General features: G+C 40.4%; 1 protein-coding gene across 2 annotated transcripts; it reads left to right on the forward strand.

The window, feature by feature from the left end:
- Window positions 1-1,977: 1,977 nt before the first annotated feature.
- On the forward strand, window positions 1,978-24,468 carry LOC117960711 (ewing's tumor-associated antigen 1 homolog). Of its 2 annotated transcripts, XR_004660216.1 has the most exons (7): window positions 1,978-2,383; window positions 3,479-3,607; window positions 4,362-4,426; window positions 4,537-4,646; window positions 5,222-6,630; window positions 7,588-7,824; window positions 24,454-24,468. XR_004660216.1 is itself a non-coding variant. In XM_034898821.1 (6 exons), the coding sequence occupies exons 1-6, from the start codon at window positions 2,242-2,244 to the stop codon at window positions 7,698-7,700; spliced, it is 1,968 nt and encodes a 655-aa protein (XP_034754712.1). In that variant the 5' UTR covers window positions 1,978-2,241; the 3' UTR covers window positions 7,701-8,233. The 2 variants fall into 2 exon arrangements, 1 of the variants encoding a protein (XP_034754712.1); XM_034898821.1 differs by lacking the exon at window positions 24,454-24,468 and having other exon boundaries at window positions 7,588-8,233.
- The last annotated feature ends 1,755 nt before the right edge of the window (window positions 24,469-26,223 follow it).

The following is a 26,223-nucleotide window of genomic DNA, read 5'->3' on the forward strand; positions in this document are numbered from 1 at the left end:
ATAAGCTGCTGACCCATCAGCCACTTTGGCTCAAAAAAGCCTTGCTAGCATACTTATCCTAAGTGCACTGTATTAATAGTTTATTTGACCTTTGATCTTAAGGCTCTAAAGTTATCACTTTAGATTGGTTATGAAAGTATTCTCGCCTAAATGAACCTCAGTAAGCTGCAGTAAAGACGCTGACATTTGACTGTTAGCACTGAGAGCGTATCTGGTGACTGAGGTTTAAAGTCCTCCACTCAAAAACACACTGTTTTGTGACCTTCGCTGTGCAGAACGATGTAAATGCACAGTTTGATACTACAAGGCTGCTTTCACATTCGTCTGATGTAAGGGGAAGTTTAAGACATGTACCTACAAATATGATGTGTGAATCTAAACATGTCAGAAGCTAGCTTGGAAGCCAATTATGATCAAATAAGCAACTTGCACATAAGTGTGAAATGGAAACTTAAAGCCTCCACCGCTTATACTTTTGAGAATTAACTTTTCGCAGTGAAGGGGGGAGACAGATTTGGTCCAGGGTAAACACTTTTATACTTTTTTGTGGGGAAAAACAAACTTCCAAAACAAATCATTCAAAGTAATTTTTTTAACATGTACAGTATTCAAATATGTATTTAGGGCGTCTCTACACCGAAAAAAGCTGATTGTTTGGATTGAAGAAAGCCAAAAGCTGACTATTCTGCATATGTGAATGACTGAGAACAAGATGGGACACTAAGTTGAATTATAGAGCATGCAAATTAAATTCTTGTGCTTGAAACTGTGAGACAGATGAGGCCAGTTTCCTCCCATATTTTCCATTCAGTCTCGTCATTTTCCTGGTTTTGGGATGTTGGCATGGCAACATTCAAATATGTTTACAAAAATACAACACATCAGACTTTGTCGGTAAGAATAATAATGTTGTGGACCTCCAATGTCTGACAATAAGAGAAAATAAGAACAAAAGAACATTATGCTGTAATCTGACATGCACACATCCATATGCTGATTATTAGATGTTGACTCATCTGACCCGCTCTACCTGGTTGTTATTGGAAGGATACTAACTGTTGACAAAGATACTCCGAAGGCTGATCCTCACAGTCTGATATTCATAAAGGGAAACCAGTTGCAGACAGTAAAAGCCTTAGTACTGTGGTAAGCTCAACAGACCTTTGTGGAATTGTTTGCCAAACACCATGTAATATGAATTATGCCTTGTTTGTCACATGATAAACATTTGTGAAAAGTGTGATTGACTTATTTGACAATATGCATGCAATCCACACAAACGACAACCTTCACAACAACACTTTCACAAACAAACAAGCTTCAGGCCCAATGAAGCCTGCACAATTACTGGCTGAACATATGGGTAGACCCACTTGGTAGTAGTGGCTGTCTGCCATAATATTTACTGTGCTGTTTGCAACTAGCCACGAGTAATACAGGCTAGGATTTAACGTCTGTATTTCATGAAGTTCCCAGATAAAGCACACAGTTTGGGAGCTCTCGCTGCCCCTGTTCTGTTGAAACTGGAAAAACTGTAATGATAATTGTGTTTTCAGCCGTGATTTTTCCAGCAGCTGTAAACGTGCTGAGACAGATTTGTTATTTCCTGGGTCACTGTGGCCAGTAATATGTCAGATATGATCATAGTAGGTTAAAAAATCAGATCTACAAAGTAATTTTTAAGCCTAACTATCTACTAAATAAATTGAGTGGAATGAAAGTATGACAATATTTCCCTCTGAAATGTAGTAAAGCTATGAAGTAGCATACAAATACAAACATGAAGAAGAATCAGGCTGATGTCACCTCAGACTTGTACACAAGTACATTAGCCTACTAATAACTACTTAGCAGTTGGCTAGTGCTTTCCACCACTGCTAATATTTCCTTATATTTCGCTTTTATGAGGGAACATGAAAGTTAAATACTGACACAGATATGTTCGTACATACCTTCCAACAGCTCAGTCAATCAGCCCCTCAAAAATGTTTTTTGCCACCGTCGAGCGAGCTGCGATAAAAAAAACTGCCCGGCATCCGTAGTTTGATGACGTTACAGCCAACATGGCGGCGTGCTTCGAATGAATGAGCTAAAGGCAAAAACACAACAAACGTGTTTGCGAAAATATGAACAAACTGCGCATATAAAGTTTCAGCAGCGCTGTCTCAAACCACGGAGCATCCACCAAGAAGCAGTGAAAACCATAATGTTCAGCAGAGGTTGCTGCTGTTTGAGTCAACGATGTCAGAGCGGAGGACGCATGATGTCTCTGCTCCAGAGTTCACTGAGCTGTGGGGTAGTGTTTCCAAACTTTCCAACAACAACATACAAGACAAAAAAACAGGACAGCAGCTGTCTGGCTCAACATCAACGATGTGTAAAGGTGAGGCTGCAGACCGATTTCAATAGACAACAACCTGCTGCTCAGCACGATCAGCTTTACAGAGTAATAAACCGATGGTTTGGAAACAACGACCCGGTTCTGCATTAACGGAAGCTGGAGTGGCGGCGGCCATTAGGCGATCAAACAGAGTGACAACATAGTAACGGGCTTCTTACTTGAACTCCGTCACACTCGCATTTAAAAACCACAGGCATTAGTGAATACTTGATAATATTGCTCCACATGACGTAGTGAGAAAGATAATATATTGAGAAAACCCCTCAAGTCAGATAGTTTTAGGAATACTAGAGTGCATAAATGTATAAGGTTTAAACTTGTGGAACAATGTTGGGAATCTTATTCAATCTTATTATAAGAGATGTTCCGATACCGATATCAGTATCTGTATCAGTATTGGTATCGCCTCCGATACTGACGCTGGTACCTGTATCAGGAAGTACTGGAGTTTATGCATCGATCCGATGCCATGTAATAAAGCCCTAAGGATTTACGTTAAAGTAGTTTAAGTTCTTTTTCTTGTTGTGACTGACTGTCAAACTGGTTGATAAAAGAAAGTTCTGTGTTTGTTCATGTTTCACAAACCCGAGCCAGACCAACAACAAATCACATCACATCATATTACATCCAGACAGGGATAGTAGTATACAGTTGTTTAAACATAATTAAATACATGACACGCTGGTATCGGCTCAGTACTCGGTATCGGTCGACATGCAAGTTCAGGTATCGGAATCGGTTTTGGGAAGCAAAAAATGGTATGGGACCATCTCCAGGTATTATGTTTTTGTGTGTAACGTTACTGTAGCTGCTAGAAGTTGACATTATGTGCTAATTACTAAAAGATGCCAAAACCCTAACAGTAAGTTTGTGTCCTAGAACAACATTTCTGTCAGAATTGAAACGCCTCTAAAAGATCTTTTACATAATCATGTTAAACTAGTGGGACACTGCCAGTCCAATTTTGTATTCTATTGAAGTTAAAAGCAAAAAACAAATAACTGTAACCATAGCACAGCGACTGTGGAGGATTTAGCTGATATATAATATAACCCTTGATACCTGTTTGATACACAGATCTGCAGAGCCCTAAGCGCAGAGGCTACAGCAGATACCCCGGCTTGAATAACGGGGATTCTCCCGGTGATGTGGAACCAACACAAGACATTTTCTGGGATCCCACATCGCCCACTTCAGCTAGTACTGGTAAGCGAAACCGAGCCTCAACACAGCAACCACATCTGTTTTCTTTTCATGTACTGTTATTTATACAGGCTGTCACATCAGAATGACAGGTTCTACATGAGTGACACACCTGCTGAACAGGCTTCCTGCTGTTTTGGTGTGACTGGCGCTACCCGATGTGAGTCGAGAGCAGATGTGGGTTGCGCATGCGTCATTTTAGACACGTAGCCTACAGGATGATATCAAGAGACTTTCTTTAATGTCACTACAGTAAAAATGGACCTACAGAGTTTGTTCACTGCTGCCTTTCAGTTAGGAATCAAACACACTAGCACTTGTCACTTGAATGGCGTTTTGAGCTGACGTTAGCAAACAAACGATAGCTATAACGTTTTTGAAATTATTTCCATCTTGTGTTTTTGTTTATAATGAGAAAAGTTTATTATTTAATGGATTTCACAAAGTTCAGTATGATACATTAAGCCATAAACCGTTTAAATCAGAGCATGAACAACTCACATCTGCACTCGACTCACATCGGGTAGTGGCAGTGGGGATTGTAACCATACATTGATGCAACTAGCGGTTACATTACCGTGCACATATAAGAAACTGTAAGATGGACTATTGTGAATGCTTTTTGAACATAAAGAAAAAACTATGCATTTCAATAAAAAATATTAATGATATTACAACCTGGGATATAACTAATATGTGTAATTTACATTGTTTTTCGGGTTGGTAGTAGTATAAGTATTTTTCAATCTGTTTTCAGGCTCGGGGTTCAGGAACACCAGAGTTGTGGAAATATCAGATATTGTCAATCGTATTGCTCCGAAGGTGAGTTGTTTCTCGTTGTCTTAGTTCTGTCCATTTTTTTTTAGGTTTTCAGTACGTTCAGATCATATTTTGATAGAAATTCTTTGACTTTTGGCTCATGTCCCACCCAGGATGTGAAACGGAAAGGGACTGAATCTCCTCTGCTGCAGTGGATAGGTGACAGTGCCGTCCCATGCACACCCGATATTCCAAAGCCAAGAGCCAGGAAGAAGTCCTCTCGGTGGGTAATCAAGTTATTGATCCACATACTCACAGACTGGGGACCTGGGGTATTATTCCTTATAGGTAATTTAACCTGCTGCAGTAGCTGAGTTTCCGTTGTCCTGTAATTATAGGTCACTGACCAGAAAAGAAATGATGAGGACAGAATGAATCAAGTCAGCACTTAATAATTGTATGAGCTAGTTTGTTTGTACTGTAGTTTGTATTGTTTAATTTCCTTAGCCTGGCAATTTTTTTAAATGTTTTCAAATTTTAGGCACTTTAAAATGTTGTGAGCTTTGATTTAATTCTTTTGCCCTCTCTGCCTGTAGCAAGTAGCCTACATTTTGAATAAAAATGGTATAAATCTACATCCCTTGATGATATCTTTTGATGTTATTCATATATAGATTGCCTTGCAATTGTAACACGGACCATGCAGTATTTGAGCAGAACTTTTCCCATCCCAACAGGTCACATGACCAGCACCAATTTATCTCTAGCGGAAACTCTGAGCAGCAGCAGTAGTTCTCAATTTGTCCTGTCTTTTTTGGATTGTTAAGGATTTCCTTGTCTATTGCTTCCTCTCTCCAGGCAGAGCAGTGTGGACGACCTCATGAAACTGGCCAGGCAGTTTGATGAGAACATGCAGCAGGACAGAGAGACTTCAGAACAGCTTCTCAACACTGTCAACAACAACCTCAATGAATGTGTGAACACTTCCAAAACAAGACTGACAGAGACAACATTCCCAAGCAACGTGAAGGACCTAAAGTGTCCATCCTCATCGGATCAGGTGGAGGCAGACCTGCACGCTCTGTTTGACTGCTCCACTCAGAGAGTCAGCGGCCGGCTAAGCCAGGGCTCCTCCGCATCGGCCCGTTCACAGGAAATAAAACACCAACCTTTGACTTCAACTTCAGCTGAACCCAGACAACCAGAGCTCAAGTCACCTGACAAGTCTGGCCCAGTTGCACATCCTGTTGGAGAAAAAGGACCTTGTGATCTTAGTGTGAACAACTGTGATGACTTTGATGATGACTGGGAGAATGATGACCTACTTAATGACTCGTTTGTGCTGGCGATGACCCAGAATCCTGACCAGCAACATGACACCAACCCTAAAACCACCTTGCAGTCTGACACTGAGACAAACACTACTCGGTTCCCCTCCGTTTGCAGGCCTACTGCAAATATGAACTCTGCACATCAGCCTTCGAAGTTGCACTCAAAGCCAAGCTGCAGTGTACTACAGGAATTGTGTCCCAAGCCAAAGACTACCAACCGAAGCACTTTCAAGTTAGAGCCCAACCCTCACTTCCAGCCCAAGATGGCCGCCAGAGAGGTCTCCGAGTCTAGCTTCACTGTTATACAACTTAAGTCAAAGACGCCTGACCAGAAATCTGAAACCACAAAGACACTGTCTATTCCTATTCCTGACAAGATCCCTAAATATCAGAAGGGGACACATGAAGCGGTTAAAGACATTTCAGACAGCTTATGGGATGATGGGGACGATGACGCGCTGCTCTACCAGGTATGTGACAGCGTGGAGAGGATCTCCAACAGTCAGCCGCAGCAAGCGAGCCCTAGCAACGGCCAAGATAAACAAGATACTGCTGTAGACAGACAGCGAAAAAACCCAGCGCCCCTGCCAATCGACATGTCCTGGGCCATGAATGCCAGTGCCAAAGGACAGTCTCCACGTGCTTTTGTTCGTTTTAACTCATTACCAGGGACTAGCAGGGAAACTGTTAACTACCAAGGATGGAACATTCCAATGAAAGGTGCCAACGACAAATCCCGGATGTCTCAGAGCCTCCCAGGCGTGAGTCTGGGCACATTTAACCAGTGCAGGGATTCCTCTGGAACTTTTCAGGCTGAGAATGCTACTGTGGATCTGAAGCCACATACAGTGACAGCCAGGGCACCGCAGAACTCCAAGTCCCATCACTCAGCCTTCAAGAGAAATGTATCTGACTCAGCAGCTATAAGCAACAAGGGTAAGCTGTCTTAAATTAATTAAAGCTATAGTGCGTAGCTTCTGTCGTCCCCATGAGGAATTCTAAGTAATGACAACAACACTGTAGACGTGTCCACATGATACATGAGCCCCCCTCCTCCTCAACGCAGTTACTGGAAGCCAAGGAGGACATGGAGGATTAAAAAACATAGGGGACTCTTCAATAGAGTTAATTTATCTTCACTCAAGCTTCTGTGCAGGGTAGTCGCCAGACGACACAATCTTCTGAACATAGCCATACTGAGAAATACTGAGAGAGTTGTGTAGAGCTGATAGTCTTAATTAGCTTTGTATGAACTCATTTCAATGTAACGGACGTTCAGTATACAACATTTATTTATATACTTTAAAGCACGATATATAGAAGATAATGTAAATTAGGTTTTTGTTTGAATGTTTAAAATGTTATCACAAATGAAAATGAATGAAAAAAGTTAATGCATCTTTGCGGTTGGTGTTTTCCATCTACTGTCCCCAGTACTTTGCTACAAGAACGGATATTGAAATGAAAACTCACAAGTAAAACAGATGTCACATGTTGTTCTTATAATCGTTGACATTTCAATGCATGTGCACATGAACATTTTCCCCTCAAAGCAAGTAAACATAGCACAATGGCTTTAATTTGGGAAGCTGTCAAGAATCCAAACCTCAGGAAGCTTCATTTCCAATGAATTGCAGAAAGATTTTGTTCTGGACATGGAGGGGGGGGGGGGGTTGTTCTTTCAAATTAGCTTCACCATGGGTACCCACTGGTCCTAGTTACGGTAGCAAAGTTTTAATGTTATTTATGTCTGATTTAGGATTGCTTTGGACTTTCTTTCTTTGGGTCTTTCTTGACTTTGCAAGTGTTTTAATTCTCAACGTATCCAAGAAAATCGTAATCGGTGTTTTTTTATTTTATTTATTGTTTCACACTCTCCTTTCTCCTTTCCAGTTTTTGTTACAAGCCAGGTGACATGGAAGTGCTCTGCAGCCGAGATTGAGAGAAAGAAGCAGGAGGCCTTGGCCAGGAGGCGACTGCGAATGCAGAACGCCCCAAAACCCTAGAGGAGCTTCGTCCTGACTGAAGGGATATCATTTAACTTTAATAAGCCTTCATAAAACTCATCATTCCACTCCAGTGGTTCAGCCACCTCCTTAACAATATGTTACCGATGATGATATCATTTTAGTGTTAATAGTTGAGTATTAAAGATTTATTACAGAACGGACCTAGTGTCTATTGACAGAAGTGAACGTGTGTTGGAAGAGCTGCTGGATGTTTTTGCTGCAAATGTAGAAATAGATCGATGCAAGTCTCAGATCTGGTGCTGGAATAACATTAAAAAGAGATTTGCATTAGCTTTTTCACATTCTGACAAATAGTTTTTTTTACATCTACTGAGTTTGAAATAATTCTAAATGCTGAATAAAACATTGTTATGTTGTTTTACAGCAGTGTCATTTCAGCTGTATGCATATGTTTTGGTTTAAAAAACATTTTGCTGATGTTTCCTTTTGTTTAAAAGTAGTTTCATCCATGTTCCTTTCTAAACTGTAACACCCAGGGCTGACATTAGAAACCACATTAAAACAGTGTGTCGAGGCTACCCATCAGACATGTCTATCATTTCATTTAATTAATGATTATTAGATTATTAGATTATTAGAATTAATTAATTAAGGTAGTAACTGTGGTATTTTCTACTGTATGTTTTTGATGAAACTGATTATGTGCCTGCAACTTCCATTGATGCATACTTAAAATATTTGACAGTTGTCATAACTTTGTAATGAAAAGATCATTGCTTTAGTTGAAGTAAATTGTTGTGTTGTAATACAATCTTAGACATTCTTCTTTCTTTCGGGGCCAAACTTCAATTTTAGAAGATAAGGAAAAAAGGTGTCTGTTATACCCAGTTGCTTTTTGGCAATATTTTTGTTTTGTTTTGTTTTGACATACTTTCTGTTTGTGCATGTCACATTTTTTTTTTTTATTCTTTAAATTTTGCACAGGTTAGAATTTACTGTAAAGAAAGTGTTATGGCCCTTCTGTGTAGGCACAATTTATTGAGTATGTTAAGTTTTGATCAGCTGTGTTACTTTATAGGGCTAGACCTGGGATAGACAGGTAAGACAACCATGAGGTAACCCTTTTGTTTCTACCTTAGTGCCTTAGTAGTTAACAAATTTAACTCCAGCCCCTGTTACTACACATTTTGTCATGATGTTTATGCCTTGTATGGACACTTTATACTATTACTAGTTTCTATGCTTTGCTCTTACAGTACCTGCCAAACCCAAAATAAAGGAATACACATTTGAGACTGTGAATAAACTGCTCCAATCAAACTTGGTGTTTATGCAGTTAAAATTCTTTAAACCCTACTTTAAAGTGAGAAGACACTCTGATCTTGGACATTGCGATAGCTGACACTACACATGTTAATTGGCCAGATTGCAGCTGTAATGCTCATATGGTAAATATGAAATTGACCGGCTGCAGTGTTTTACACACACTGAGTGTAAGCATGGAGCCCCTGGTTGATTTGGTCCAGTGACCATTTGAAAAAAGACGTCCTCATTCCTAACAATTCATTAAAACTTTCAATTAAATTTTATTTATAGTGCCAAATCATCTGTCTGTTCTGCTATGAAGTTCAGTATTATACCCCCGCAGTCTCGGTCAAGACTACACTTTTAGCCACCATGCGAAAATACTGCCTCAATAACTTTGAATTCAAACAAGCTCAATAATGGTAAGTATCTAGTTCATGCCAAGATAATGCTGATGAAACTATCACGGCAGTTTGGTTTTTTTCAAACTCCCTTTAGAGCCACAGAAGACAGCTGATTTTACAGGCTAAGTAGTACTCGTGAGAAATTAACCGGACCACGTGTAAAATTGGTGAAGCTCCCCTTTAAAAAACTATTTGTAGATTGTCTTTCTGCAACATCCTTTCAAATCAAACAGCTGGTCAGGAGTGTTCACAGACTGCCTCCTTACTGCAGTTATTGGCATACATTACTCAAACCTCGGTATTGCAGTACTGTTGACAGGTGGAGCAGATATGATGGGCCCATTTCGCAAACACTCAAATTTGTTTTCAACAAGTTGCTGCCTAAAAAGGAAGACCTTTGTGAACGTGCAATAGCCTCAGTGTGGATCACATTATTGTTATTAGACATGAGGGATTATTTTAATATGAGGGCTAATTTGTGCTCTGGCCTCTTATCACGCTACTCACCTGCGGTACTGTGTGTCAGGGTAGTACAATGTTCTTCTTTGTAATCCCAAGAGAATTCCCCAGTGTTTCTCTCTCAAGCCCATCCCTAGCCATTACATGACTGTGAGTTCCCAGGTGTGTGTGTGTGTGTGTGAGACGGGTGGTCTGCAGGTGTGTATGTTTCAGTATTTATCCCATTCCAAGCACGTAATAGGCCCCATCCTCCTCCCTGCCCTGTCTGTTTCCCCACCCTGTCCAACTGTAAATCAGATGGCAGGGCAATTTGGCAACAGCATAAAGGCCCCTGGTTTTTATGACTATGATTATGGTTATGATGATGACTTGTATTTATTTCAACTATCTGATGAAACCCTTGGCTAAAGCTAACAGGTGTCGAGCAGGTACAATATCGTGCTCGCTGAAGGATCCCTGTAATGTCGCCATAGAGAGCAAAATATCGTCTACAAACAGAAGAATGGGTTGTTTCAGCGCCCACTCGTTACGCCGAACATGGAGCAATTTCTGATTATTGGATGGGAGTGGAGCGCTACAACGTCCTCTTTGTAGAGAAAGGATGATTTATGGCTGTTAGTCAGGCATAAGGCAGTAATTGCCGCAGTGGCGATTATGTTACCATGGCACCTGTTTAAACTGTCTATTCGTATGTGAATGATTTCATTTTTGGAAGAGTGGAATTTGCAGCTTGAAACTGATGTGTGGAGACATTAATTGAAGTTGGGAAAGGGTCTGTGTAGTGTGGTAACAATTAAGGGGGAAAGGATAGTATATGATGGACAGATTAAGTCTTAAAAACCAAAACACCCTGGAATATTTTTTTAAACGTGCAGTCTCTTCAGCAAGTACTACAAATACACTAATGTGTACTAATATTGATGAAAATACTTACTGCAATTTACTGGATCCTGTAAACAACAACATACTGTTTTGACCAACCCGGTCTCACGCCAGATTGTGAAATGGTCACGTTATTTTGATTTATTGATTTATCGTGTACATTTTTCCAATGTGACCATTTCACAAACCATGCCATGTCCCTGGGCTGTTCTGGGGGACGCAACAACGGGGAAATGAGACGCTATTTGAATTGGAATTGTATTGAATCATGAGACCAGTAAAGACTCACAGCCCTACACTGGAATGCAAAATAGTTTATGATACACATTGGCCTATACATGTTACTCTTCATGTACACATTTAGCAATTAGTAATGATGATTAGGGACGGGGTACTCAAGGCGAGACAGAGGCTGTTTTGCAGTAATAGAAGATATGGAAACAAAGATTGGTCAGATAAATTGAATATGTCATGGTTTCCCATCACTCAAAAACTGCTTTGAAGGTGCATTTTAGCACCGTAACTTGTACCTCCAGGGATGTGTTCGCACGTAAACCTAATGAAGCCCAGACTTTTGATCTGTTGAATAGATATCAACATTACAGTCATAATCTATGTGAGGCCAATTCATAGTCATACTGAATCATACTGAGTAGAAAAATGTGTTTGATTTTAGTCTGTATTGGTTGATGTTTGCCTTTTGATGTTCACTGACTAGAAATTGTAGTTCAGCCCACATTTTCACTTAATATTAAATCACTTTTCAAGAGAAAGCATTCACAAAATATTTAATGAATAAATACATAAAAAGCTTAAAAAACGTGACTTCGGAAAAGCATAACCCACATGAGTTTAGGGTCAGCAGCAGAATAGATGACCTGGAATCAGAAGCTCGATCGTATTCCTGCCACTGCAACCTCACCCCATTCGCTCTTCTTCTGTTTGATTATGTGTGTGGATGGTTGCCATATACCAAAGGAAAAGTGGACTACAATATCCTCTGACAGCAATTTTTCCAATACTGACGGGTGATTATCCAGTAACCATAAATGCAGGAAAAAAAAAGGAAAATCATATTTTGTTCAATCTTGCTTGCATTCTTTATCTCACGTCATTTGGCTGATTCACTACAATGATCCGAGCAAGTCAAGCTCAATTTTATTTACTTTCCCTGTGTCACTAAACTGCTAAAAGTAGGGATACACATTTTAGAAACAACGATAATACTGTTTTAGGAACCAGAGCTGGAATACTATTCCCCTTATGCTACCTCTCCTTGCCTTCTTTCCACACTCATCCCAGTATGGGGTTGAAGTGGCGGAAGTGAGTAATGAGACCTGGAGGCATACTAGTGTGCAGGATTACAGATGCATTTGCAGTAGATTAATATGAGCCAGAATTTTCCAAGGGCATCCACTGTTCTGCAAAACAGACTCCAAGAACAGCAAACACACATTAAAACGTCTTTAAAAATACGACCTGAGGTAGCATATTACCTTCTTAACCCAAGTGCAGAGCAGCAATTGGAGATAGCATCTCTAATCGCTTTCCCATGCTGTGAGGCCGTGCTGCACAAAGGCTAAACACTGTTATCATAGCTCACAGATTACCTCCCAATGTAGGACTAATGCATATCACACATACACTGGCTTCTTTTTTTTCACTCTATCTTACTATCCAACTCTGGCTATCTCTCTCTCTCATCTGTTTGTATATCTGTCTCTCTCCACGTCTGTCTCATATACCCCCCCCCCCCCACACACACACACACATACACACACACACACACACACACACACAAACACGCACACACACACAAAGAGGAGGAGGTGTGCAACGCTGTGGCAGCAGCCTGTCAGCAGTGTAAATGACCTGTGAAGAGTTTCACGGTGCGTGTCATTAGGCAGCTTTAGATTTGTTTCAACAGCGCTTTACCTGAGGGCTCCATTCATGGGCCCCCAGGTATGACTGCCCTCCCCACTGGGGGGAAGTCGAGGGGGGAGTGCCAAATTCCCCCACTCCCTTTGTGGAGGACAGTGATGGAAAGCCCATGAGCATGATGGGGCAGCACTTAAGTGTAGAGTTCAGGGTGTTTTGGGAGTCAAGAACTGCAAGAGATCATCTTTTCTGGAAACGTTTTACTGTTATTCACTTTTATTTATCTGTTAAACATGTTCTGCTCTTACAGTAAGAAACTGAATTTCTTGGGAACTTCACAGAAAGAAGAGTTGGTCATTAGACATTGAAGCTGCAGTCACATTTAGGTGAAATCCTTTCATTTCCAGATCAACAGTTCTTAATATATATAGTCTCTGTGGCTAACTTTTGTCTGTCTCTAAACATGAGGTACAAAGTGTTGTGGTGATATAAAGTATTAACACTGGAACCTTAATATATTTCTTTTAGTGTAAAACCTCCAATTCTGGTGATATTTAGAGTGTGGAAGTTTTCACACACCTGAGGCAAACTGTACAGTACAATTATGTTGTTTCGTTGATGCTCATGTCCAAGAGATGTACAACTAAAATATTTCTGGGAATATAAGTCATGTAAAGGTCAACTTTGCTCAGGCGTTATAGTGATAAGGAGTAAAGAGATGTCGACCAAAGTCTTGTTATTATATTCTAAATCATTGCTTTGGAATGGAAGGAGTAACAGAAAAAAACTGGTCTTGTGAAGGATTTATTAGCCCCATGAAAGCTCTGCAATCAACTGAACATTTTAAATTCCATGTCTTGTTCACTGGATTATCACCATGTTGTTTTTTTTAACTACGCTATCTAAACTGATCCCGTATTGATATCCGGGCATCACCATGCTTTATTAAGCATGCTGATAAGAGTCTGCGGACTTAACCGTGTTTTGAGAAACAAAACTCTCTCGCACACAGCCAACAAATATCCCTGTTGCCACATTCCTCCGGCCTATATCTGCCAACACCTTTGTGCTACAATGGCTTTGGCTTTTTTTCCCCGGCCTGTAATAGTCAGCGTGGGCTGTAATGGTCTGTTGACAGGTTTAGGCTGAGGTAATGTTGTTGCTGGGCTTTACAGTGAGGTGCCAAATCTTCCCCTGAGGACAAAAAAGGAGCAGCAGATGCAGGGAAGCTAGCTATTAGCTTTCTAATACGCACTTTGTTATTGGCCGATATTTATAATAAAGTTTTGGGAGACAGAGCCCGCAAATTATTTTATATCTGGGCTTTCACATAATGTTGGCTCATCTTTTAAGGACTTGGAGGTAATTGCAGGGTCAGTTGTTGCTTTGTTGAACAGTAAGAATAAGAGTCAATTTGTTAGCGGAGCACTAAAATGTTAAGTGGTGCTAGCTTCTGGGAGATGTGTGCTCTTGAGTTAAAATGGCCCCCGCTGTGCAGAGACACACTTCATTATTTGAAGCAGGACTGCATAAAGAGAGGCCAGCTGAGTGGAACTCCAGCTGCCAGACACACACACACACACAAACACACACACACATACAGATGCAATGTAGAAACACACCATGGAAAATGCAAGGGGAAGCAAGACTGTTAAGGCCAAGGAGTTCCCTTAGCAATGTGCAAAGCAGATCAACCGTACACGCACGCACGCACACAGGCACACACACACACACACACACACACACACACACACACACACACACACACACACAAACAAAGCATCTGCCAGCTGACCATCTCCTGTGGGATGGAGGTCCCAGGGTTCTGCAGTGTTTCAAAGCTTAACAATCAACCACACACACACACACACACACACACACACACACAAACAAAGCACCTGCCAGCTGACCATCTCCTGGTCTCACATTGGTCACTGTGACCTTTTCAGAGTCATGCTGGGCCCTGCCTGTGCTTGCATGCTGGTGGTGACTAGCTAATGACAGACCTCGTTCTTTGTACTGTTAGATCATCTAGCTCTCATTTAAGACTGGTGGCAAGAGGAGAGAGAAGCTGCACTACACAGTTTTTGTACCCTGGATGTGTTTGTCAAGTAAAGCTTTTTTAACCAAAACATTTTGTAATGCTAAGTGGCCTTTAATGAATGTAACAATCTGACAATAATCCACAAACTGTTACTGTTTTAGTCTTCAGATTTTCTATCTAAGGAGCTTTAGTTCTATTTTCCCCCTTTTCTGTTTACTGCTCATGCCAAATAACTACCTAGTTTTTAAAAACTAAATGTGGCTGATTTTTTCCCAGCAAAACGCCACCCAGCACTAAGTGACTCAAACAGCAAATGTAAGAGCTTTGGTGACCTGGATATACTGAAGTGCTGTAAAAGCGGAGCAAAAAATAAATGCAACCATCTCTTTATAATGACGAGGGTCGTTACTGACAACGTAAACTCCCTGCAAAAAAATACACACACAAGAAACAACCCTAACCTTTACTCCAGTCCTATTCTAATCCTAATTCCAATCTTGACCCTAAAAATGACAACTGACCTTCACATAGCTCCTTAAAGATGTGAGGACTTAACTTTAAGATATATTCCTTATCTTTTCATCCTTGTGAGTTCATTTTCTCTTTGTAGCTATAGAAATACAAGACCAAACCCAAACCTTTGTGTGAAGCCAGAGGTTGGTCCAGGTCCAGAGCTCATTATCACTGATTCCATTTCCTGGCTCTGATAAAGAATGACAGATAGAAGAGGTGTAAAGAGGCTCGTATGGGCAGAAGGTCAACACTCTCTACATAGTTATAAGACGATAATTCTTTGTTATGTTCACTAATATACATCATTTTTTCAGTCTTGCACTCACAAACACAATGTATGCCAAGTAGAAAAGCAAAGGAAAGGAATGCTAACACACAGCAAAACAACGTTTGCAGCACAGTCTTCTCCTCAAAGGCAAATTGGGAGTCCCCAGTCAAATTACTCGAGCTGTTTCCAAATGCAAATATGTGTTATCAAATCAACAAAGCAACTAAAGATGCAAATCCAGAGATCCGTGCTGCTCGTTTAACATCTGTTGGGAGGAAAAGAAATGAAACATTTCCATCAAGGCTTTTCCCCATGTATTCTCCGCTGAGAGCCAGACACAGATTTGTATGTTTTTTTGGTTTGCTTCGGTTTTGAAAGTCTTCGCAAAGGCACCGGGGCCCTTCCGGCAGCACGGGACTTCACCATGCGTTTGGTTTACGAAGCAGTCCCATTTGTTAGGTTCGCTAGTCGCCAAGTTTGCAGTATGGAAAGAGAGGTTGGAAACAGAGCAGACATCTGAGCCAAAATCAAGGTTCATCCCTGCAGCTAATATACACTCTGCCCCAGAGTGGATGATGATATTAAATGTCCATGGTGAGATAGCCTCAGACTTTGTATTTGGTAGTTTTTGAAGGAATTAGGAATTTACAGTATTGTTCCCCTGCAAACACTCTGTTCCTTTATGTACAAAGAGTGTTGCTTTATTTTTTTCACTATATACATTTTGTGAAATACTGTTCGCTGGTAGTCATGATGTTACTTCAGGACCTCAACAGTAAGTGCAATAAGTTATTATTCTGGAGTTCGTTAAAGTTAACGCAATGTGAGAGAGGTTATACTGGTGTCACTGGGTTGTTGCTTTTTAACGTATTTCTTCTTTAACAGACTGCACAGTGTGGGGGTTGATGGGGAAGACAGAAGTGTGTGCAACACATCCAACAAAGCCATGAATCATTTGTGGCCCTACAGCATTGCAGCCACACGAGGAGAGCCTTATGACAAGTGAGGATTATTTAAAGAAGGCTTTCAAAGGGATAATCCACAAGATTTACTTTTATTTTTATTTTGGCCACATTGGCAGCTTACCATTACAGCTGGGATGTCTCTCCACCGGACACCTTGCCCTTAGATCTGATGGTAGAGAAGTGTTTAGATGATGATTTTTCTTGCAATAGGGTTAGGGGGTTAGTTCTGTTCTGTTCTGTAAGAACTATTGTAAGATACTAACGTCACACTTTTTAGTTGTTGTTTTCTCCAGAGAAACTGCTGCCGGCAACATCAAGGGCATCATTTAGTATGCAGCAGAGAAGTTTGTCCCAGAAAAGACCCGATTGAAGGTTAAGTGCGTTGAATTCAAGGGCTTGAAGTCTATATTCAGTGTGCTGCACAATTATTGACAAGAAACAAAGAGAAGCTAAAACAATTGTTAGAATATTTGGTATTTAATTACTTTGACGGATCAGATTCTCACCAGTCAAAGACAGCATTTTCTATATTCCCATTTACATACTGTACGCAGAGTCCCAGTTCTTCCTTGTCTGAGTGCATTTCACCCACACCATATTACCAAGTCACCCCAACGTTGGTTTTGTCTATCAACAGTGTGGAAACATGCCTTTCACACATGCCACCTTGACATATAAGCCCTGTTTACATGCTACAACCCCCCCCCCACACACACACACACACAGACACACCGCCACCCAACAGCCCACACACAACCCATACTAAAGGTTACCATGCTGGGATTTTAATCTACATGTGAAATGTGCTCTCTTACGCTTCTTCTTCTGTCTAGTCAGCAATCTGGCTATTGGCCTGTGATTCAGAGAGCCTCACTTTATTGATTGAATGGGTTTTAGTGTGGAACACACACACACAGGAAAACATACATTCATCCACGTACACACACACTGGCGACTTTGTTGCAAATGGAGGGAGGGAGAGGGATGAGTGTCAGGCCTAGCGTGATGGGCGAACATCAATCATTTCTTGTCAGCCTCGCCTTTTTCCTCCACCCCACCCCTCTGCCTCCTCTCACTTTTCTTCTGCCTCACTGATCAGCCTTTGTTTCTAATGGTGCGTGCGTGCGTGCGTGCGTGCTAGCGTGCGTGCGTGGAGAATGTGGTCCGACCAAATGGGCAAGACGAAGGCTGTTCGCAGGTGTTATCGTTCTCAGCTGCCAATTAAGTCTTGTGTCGTTTACTCTCAGACCGTCAGGTCATGACAAATGCGATGCATTTTAATAAGTTTTACATGTGATAGACATTAGAGACCTGTTGTCCTCTATATGCGCGACTGCATGAGTGTCCTCTATATGCGAGACTGCATGAGTGAGTGCATTACAGTTTGTGTGTTTGCATGTGCATAAGTGATGCATCAACGTTTTTTTGTCCCTTTGTGTTCAAATCATTACAGAATGTTGTGAGTGGAGGTATTTCAAGCATCAGCAAAGGTAATAAAGCTGGGAAATAAACACTTCTTGTTGCGGCGCAGAAATCTCAAAGTCATTAAAGAGGAAGTGCGCAAACTTTTCACATCAGTGTCTCAAAGTGTGAAAAAAAGTTTTATAAAGCCTATTTGATTCAAATATACTGACGGTTGTTTACCCAGAAGTGATTTTTGTGTTAAGCCAACGTCACAGTGATTTTGTTAAATAAAGGTGCAATGCTAATCTGGTGGAGCATACTCTTAAATGGTCCAATATTATTCTATAATATAATATTATAATATTATGTCCCTTACAAGATACATTACAGAAACGCTGCTGCACTAGCACAAGCTTTCCTTTTCCAAAATGTTCACGGCTCAGTAATAAAATAATTAGTGTGTCTGTGGTACAATACACAGCATGTAAATCTATGGTTGTTTCTTTCCATTTGCCTGTCTCTGTGTCTGTCCGACTTTTCTGTGTGCTTCATGCTTAAAATTTCAGAGAAACCAAAGGATAAGAAGACATCCGGAACTAATAGACTTTCCAAAAACTTGAGCTCAGAATATGACGATTTATGAATCTGCCCGGGACAAGTGCTGCGTCTGTTTGTCAGAGAAACATATATTTCTTTTCCCTTTTTGGAAAAATGAATTTGGCCCTCCACCAATCACTTGGAGCGTGTTCTCTTCATGTTGTGCCAAAAACTACAGCATGCTTCTTTTTCTCGGTTGGTCGTTCTGACTCTATTTGTTATTATGCTTTGTTTTGTGTGGAGAAAGCCCTGGTGTGTCTTATTTGTAATGGGTGCCAGCGGCTGGGGGAGATGTGTTTTCAATTACCACTTGGTAGAATGACTGATGGTAAGACAATCAGGCACAGAACTGCAGCTCAGTGTGTGTGTGTGTGTGTGTGTGTGTGTGTTTGTGTGTGTGTGTCAGCTTGCATTTGCAAACTGCTCTGTGCATGTGTGTGTGTGCCTGCCTCTGCGTTTTTATGTGATATGTGCTCTGATTTTTTCCATATTCGGCTTTCATTCAGCATCAAAACATCCAAACTCAGTGATTCTTCCAGCCAAAACACTTAGAATTAGCACTATGTCTATTAAATTCCCAAATGATCCTCAGGGATTCCTGCAAAACATTTTTTGTTCTTTGGTTTTTTGCCAAAATCTCCACTAAAACCAACATCAGACCAAAAAAACGAATAAGGATATGGAACCAAAACCCGAACAAATCCCCTGTAATGAAAAATTACAGTAAAGCACTGGTGGTCTAACACTGAAGGGTTGTCCTTACAAAACCTGAACTGGATAGAAACACGGTTCCAGAGCTTGCCATGATAATCTGATTTTAAAAAAACAACTATTTCAGAGCATTGGCTTAAACTAGCTCAATCAGTACATCCAGACAAGTTCAAAAGCTTTACTTTTCAGAGTTCTTGTGAAAATCTTCAAGTCTGTATTCACAGTGACGTTAGTGAGTGCAGTGAAGTAAACGCTGCGAGTCTCATGAGATTTTTAGACAATATGTGAGGTATATTAGCTTATGTCCATACTATATGTCCTTTATTCATGGACATGAAAAGTGTGTCTATCAGTCCCTGTTTCCGGCTGTAGTCTGGAGCCCAGGAGTCGATGTTGACTGAAACGTCCAGGACACAGATGGAGCCCATGAATGATTAATCACAGGTGATGTAGTTCACAGCACACCAGTCACAACTCCAAAGTGTGTCATATGTGAATAACGAATTATCTTTACATCTATGATTCTTTTAAGAACTGTGAGTGTAAACGTGAACTAATTACATTTCTTTTTTAAAGAGAATTACTCCAGCATGGTTAAATGCTTCATATGAAACATAACACCACACACACACATACACACACACACACACACACACACAAAAACATGTGAGCACACTCTCATAAACACACACTGTGATAGAGAAAGGACATATTAGAGCAGTGTATTGTATATTTATGAGGCCACATAATGCATCACATTTACTCCATATTCATTTAAAATATTTAAGACCCCTTCTCTCCCCTCTCGAGCAAGTAATGACACAATGCAAGAGCACAAGTGTTTTTGCGAGGGAAAATAGATAATATACGAATGCAATGCATGTTGTTGAAAAGCAGTATGACAGAATAGACAAAAAGTTAAGACATGGAAAGTAAAGCCTAGCGACGTGTTTACTGAGCAGTAAGATTGTCTGTGTGTGTCTCTGTTGGGGCTAATTAAAAATCACACAAGACACAGTGTCACATGCATACGATGTATTTGATATACATGTGACATACAGACAAATATTACGTGACCTCAACGGTTCATGAAATGAAACCATTTAGGAGTAAAAAGAAATTTATGGTTCACATCCTCCATTCACCTCTCCTTGTTTTTCCTCTGAAACTACAACAGTGACCTCTAGTGTGGCTGCCTTCCTGAAGACCTGGAAGCGAGGCTCAGTCTGCAGCAAATCAAGCCCACAGTGCAGTACAGATTATAACTAGTGAGCCATGGGTATCCTCATGACTCTTTAGTCCGTTCTGCTTTGTTTAATAAAAACATTGCATTGTTTGAGTGATGGCAGGGCAACATGTTTGGACCTGCTGCCTTCTTCAGAAGCTGCAGGTGATTCGGTTGCTGACCCACATGAGTCAGAATAGGATTTCCAAATACTTTCTCTTGTTTGTTTTACTCAGCTGTTTAACAAAAGCAACGAGAACCAGAAAGTTTAGACAATCTTTGTAAGTTTTATAGGAACAATACAGCACACTTTTACACATGCCTTTGTTAAGTAAATTGCATGCGGCACCTCTGATAGGCTTATTTTTTGTAAAAACTATGACATAGAAATGATATAATAAAATACTAGTATAGAGACTGAATACTATCCAGTGATCTAGATTAATGGAAGTCTGTATCTAATCTCATAATAAATTGAAAATTAAATGACATTTTCTCTTTAAAAAGAAAAAGTAATCTGGCGTTGCACACACAAACAGGCACATACCGCCTAATCCTACAATCCCCGTAATAAAAGAACTACGACATCATCTTCTTAAAAGTACTTAGGTGTGTGATTGGTATTATTCAGTGCTAGTCTTAAAAACTGAATTTCCTTCAAAGCATTGAATGGCATCACACTAAATCAGAATCTTCCGCCTGGTTTTATACACATATACACATGCATAAATACATGTATATATATATACATACATACAGGCATGTGCACACTCGCAGACACACCTACAACACCCTTGTGACAACAAACTCCACACCACCACAAATGTCAACCAACCCCAAATTACTGCATCTTAAAAACTCTCTTTCTCTCTCTCTCTCTCTCTCTCTCTCTCTCTCTCTCTCACACACACACACTCACACACACACACACACACACACACATACACACGCTCTCCACCAGCTAGGCCCTCTAGCCTCAGGCTCTCCACAATGAAATTTTCATGCAGCCATATGGAGGAGTATCGGTGATAGAGATTTACTGTCAGGGCTACACGTCCCGCTGGAGAAAACAAGGAAACCTGAACATATTGGTTTCTGTAAATCAGAAGGAGAGGAGAGGAGAGGAGAGGACCTCATCAATACTGTTGACAATAGTTTTAGCTCAAAAAAAAAGCTTCTTTGTATATGTATTAGTGTCGTGCAAGTGTTGACCCCTATTCTTTGCGGTGGTATTATGAAGGAAAGAGGAAATGGAGCTCAGAGCCTTTAAATTGACCATGAACTTTAGAAAAACAACCCACTGTGAGAGGAAAGGTCAAAGAATGCTGACTGATACCATGTTTGCAGTGATGCAATGTATTTAGCATGTGGCTGTGTGTGTGTGTGTGTGTGTGTGTATGTGTATGTGTGTGTGTGTGTGTGTGTGTGTGCGTGTGTGTGTGTGTGTGGAGATGCATTTTGGTTTGCTGGGATTTTTCTGTGAAATAAAACCTAACCAAGGGGAAAACAAACTCATCAACTCATTCGGACCAGAGCGAACCATCTACAGCAAAGTTTGAAAAAAACCTTAATTTCACTTAAAAACGGAGGAAATGTGTATTCACTTTATTGCCGGCAGTTAGATAAGAAGATCATGTCAATCAAGATTGTTGAGTGCATGTTAAATGGTACAACTGTTAATGAATGATTCACGTCTATTAATGTTCTATTTCAAAGCACTATAGGTTGCAGTTTGAGAGGTGGCACAAACTTGTGGTTAGCTGGCTAACAAATCATGTCATCAGGTGTTCCAATTGAAAACATCCTGATCAGTACATTACTCCTGCACAGGCTAAGCTAATGCATAAATGCAAAGCCTACACCTGATTTGAGCTATTTGTTGGATGCAAAGCTATGGAAAAAGTGAGACTGATCCAAAACCAGTTATGATAGGCAACATATATAAATGGCCGCTATAGGGTGTGTTACATCCCCTCTACTGTACGTCCTAATGTTGAAATTTGTTGCCAGACTGTATTCCAATGCCGGATGCACATGCACATAAGTAAACACCATCTACAATCTTAGACGGTGTATCACTAACCCTAAACAATGCAAAGATTTATTTATTCTTTGTTAGAATCTTTTTTGTCTTTTATCGAATGCCGACAGTGAAGGTATAGTCTCTCTGTCTCTCTCTCTCTCTGAACTGAACCTGAATCAGTGCCAGGGTCAGGAGAGCAGTGTAAACATCCAGGTCTCAGCTCAGGGCCTGTCGGTCCAGACCGCACAAGGCCCCCAGCCTCAGCCTCAGCCAGCGCATTCCCCCCGCGTCACTCAAAGACCACAACAATCCTGTCTTTGTCGGTCAGTGATTGATGACACACAGGAATTTCATTCACGAACGCCCCCGTGTTTTGGGGTTACCGTGACGACCAGGTGAAAACAGAGCACATCGGGGGTATTGAGTTTCCCAACCTTGATCACAGAGGAAGAGGTAAAGAGAAAAAAAAAAGGAGAAGCGACAACGGAGAGGTCACTGTCGAAGTTAAACACACAGCCATAGCTGTTATCTTAGTAGATAAGCTCTGGGAATTATCCTGTTGATTGTTCACAGGTCCAGTCAATGCTGAGCTCACTGTGTGACGTTCCACACAGATGACGTGAAATGGAACATTTCCGCCTCAGGTTTACCATTCAGTCAATAGACGCCATAAAGTTTTTTTAATATTATTTATTTAAGGCTTAACAATTTTCTATTGGATTGGAGCAAAGTACAAAAATGTGTCCATAGACTCAAGTCATGCACACATTACTCATCCACATACATTAAGTCTTCCCCCCCCACACATGCATGCATACACACACACACACACACACAAACACACACGCACACACACACACACACACACACACACACACACACTTTCTTTAATGCACACACACATCCACATACATTCACATTAAGCACACTCATTTAATGGATATAGCTAGTTGGTAAAGTGCACCATTAAGACAGACGTGAGCCTGAGCATAACAAAGCTCTGATGCAATATTCATGCCTTCTCATTCTGGGCTAATGCTGTTTTCCTCCATTCCAAAGCAATGGGTTTGCACATAACATGTCTCTATAAAAAGTCTTGAGAAGGAGATTTTCTCAGCGCACTCGATCACCTTTCTCCACAGAGGGTAATTATGAATTTGTTTGTTCACATATCCATCTGATATACAATACAACAGATTAAACCAGAGAGATCAGAGCTACGGAGAGCAAGTTAAAAGTTCAGTTGTCGTTCCCAAGGGCATTTTGCCAGAGACATGTTAGGAATCCAACTTAAAAATTAATCTTTATTGCTTGATGGTACGTATGGATTTATTTAAGTTAAGTTAGTTGACTGACTGTGGACAGTGAGCAGGCCATTTGGTGCCTTTGATCCAAATGTACTGTATGTGTCAGTTTGCCTATGCTATATTTGGTTCTAAGTAATTCAATGCAGATTTAAAAAAACAAAAATCCGTAGCACTTGCACAATAACTTTATCTGCACAAACATCTTGGCCAATAATACAAAAACGACACTCTTAGCTCAAACTACCACAGAGCACAGATGCACAATTTGACACTGCAATGCAATTTCATCAAATGTGTCCCTCAGTGTCTTACTCAAGAAGACTTGAGCTGAGCAAATACTCAATTACTTCATTTTGGAGGATGATCAAACAAATCATAAAAGAAACCAGAAACCCATTCATCTGCCATCATCCACCATCATTATTTGCTGCAGCTTATAGCAATGCATCTTTACGCCAAAAATAAAGCTCCAATATCCTCCAAACATCTGTCAGGTATTAAATATAAGAATGAGTTATCCAACAACATTTGAGCCATTAACATATTTTTCTTATCTGCATAACTGTACCTGACACAGCTGTCCAAAGTTTCCTGCGAGGATGCAATGATGAAAAAAGCTTTTGTGCCTAGAATGGCAACATTACAGTTATCTAAAATTAATATATTATACACAATCATTCTCATCACACTTTATACAATAATTTGTACGGTGAAGGGCAAATCATTGACAGATATACTATATCAAGAGAGTTACAAAGGCGTATAAATTGTTTATTTCTTTCTTTGCAGAGGGCGATGCAAAAGAGATGATATGATGTTAAATAGGAATGCTCTTGGCAATCACACATGCTTAAAATAATATGGTTCTGGCTCTGATCCAGGAAGACAAAGAACACAAATGCCAGTACCCTGTGACCTCACTGAAACAAAGGCCTTTTAGTGACATAGATTTGCAGCTAATAAAGCACTCAGCATATTTTAGCCTTCATCTGCCATGCAATAAATTAATATGAACATGTTGGATATCCTCATCTGAGCTCCCATCCAGGCATGAATTATTCACCTCAGCATGGCTACTCCATTATGTACTCTGCCTGCCACCTAGGCTGATGCTCCTCCTCAGCCCCATGCACACGGAGACATTAGGCCCCTCTCTCTCTTACATAATACACAGTTAAACACAGTGCATGTGCATATTCATGCATACATGCACATCATAAACTTTATTTATATTTATATAGCACATGAACACAAATATGTCATATGAATACAGTTCATGCACACAAGACATCACTGTATGCCAAGTAACTCAAGTGTTCGATAAAAACCTTGCAGAAGACATTTCTCTCTCTCTCTCTCTCTCTCACGCACACACACACTTACACACACAGAAACTAAACAGTTTCCTCTTTATCTCCTGACTTGTAATCAGTGTCATGTTGAGATCATCCCTACTATCAACAGTGTACACATTGTAACCTGTCATTCCAGAAACCCAAAGTGTCATTATCGACTTCCCTCTCAGTCTAGAACACCACTCCTTTATCTTGAGTAAGTTATTATCAACTGTTTGTTTTGCACACAAACCTCAGGTAGTACAGAGGGAGAAGCGAGGAAGCGACCTCTGGCAGCCCAGACTGATGTTGACAGCTTTATGGGTCCTGATTGGAATACAACCATCAATTATGGCACAAAGCACGTAAAAGTAGACAGTATCAAACTCACTTGGAACCTCATCAGAGTGCCAACTAGCCACACTGGTGAACAGCTGAACATAATAGCTTGTGTATACTTTTTGCTTTTATAGTGTGGGATTTCACATGGCATCAGTAGTAATATCATATAAAGCTAAGTCTATATTGGATTGATTTTTATTACAGATATATAAACTGCATCACCCTTTAGTACTGGAAACACAAACTCTCACTTGCCACTTTTGATACAAATTAAGCATTTAGTTAGTTAATGCAGAGACAATTTAACATGGATATATGATGTACACCTAATTTTACATTTACTGAACATATGCATGTATGTGAAGCACTTAACTGATATAAGAACAACATATAATAAAGTGTTATTTCAAAAAAATTACATAACAGGTACAAGCCAGAGGGACAGGGGGACAGAACCATCTGGCTTTTAAATAAGAAGCTACAGTAGGAACATAAGGGTAAGAGTGGTCTTCAACAACTGAAACAGTCACTCAGATAGTAAATAAAACTGTAAAAATACCTTTGGCTAGCACTAGGCAACGGTTTTGAGTAGCATAGTTATGAAACACTTTCAATGTCAGAATTTATTTTTGGCTAACAAGCTAAATTATTATAACGTCGCAGAGACATGCAAATATTAAAACTGATAATCCATCCTTTTAAACCCTTCCAGCCAGAGCAAAGTTTCCTTCTGTTTTCAAAGAGGACAAAAACTTGCAAATAGCCCTTAAGTCAGTGATTAACTTTCTTCCCGTCTGCTGCAAGCCCAGCATGCCTCTGGTTCCAATAGCGCCGGCACTGCAGTGTGATACATTACACTACGTTCTCATTATGGCCACCTAGGGTTTTCCAACAGCTT

The sequence above is a fragment of the Etheostoma cragini genome, chromosome 17 (genome assembly GCF_013103735.1).
Source record: "Etheostoma cragini isolate CJK2018 chromosome 17, CSU_Ecrag_1.0, whole genome shotgun sequence".
Taxonomy (NCBI): domain Eukaryota; kingdom Metazoa; phylum Chordata; class Actinopteri; order Perciformes; family Percidae; genus Etheostoma; species Etheostoma cragini.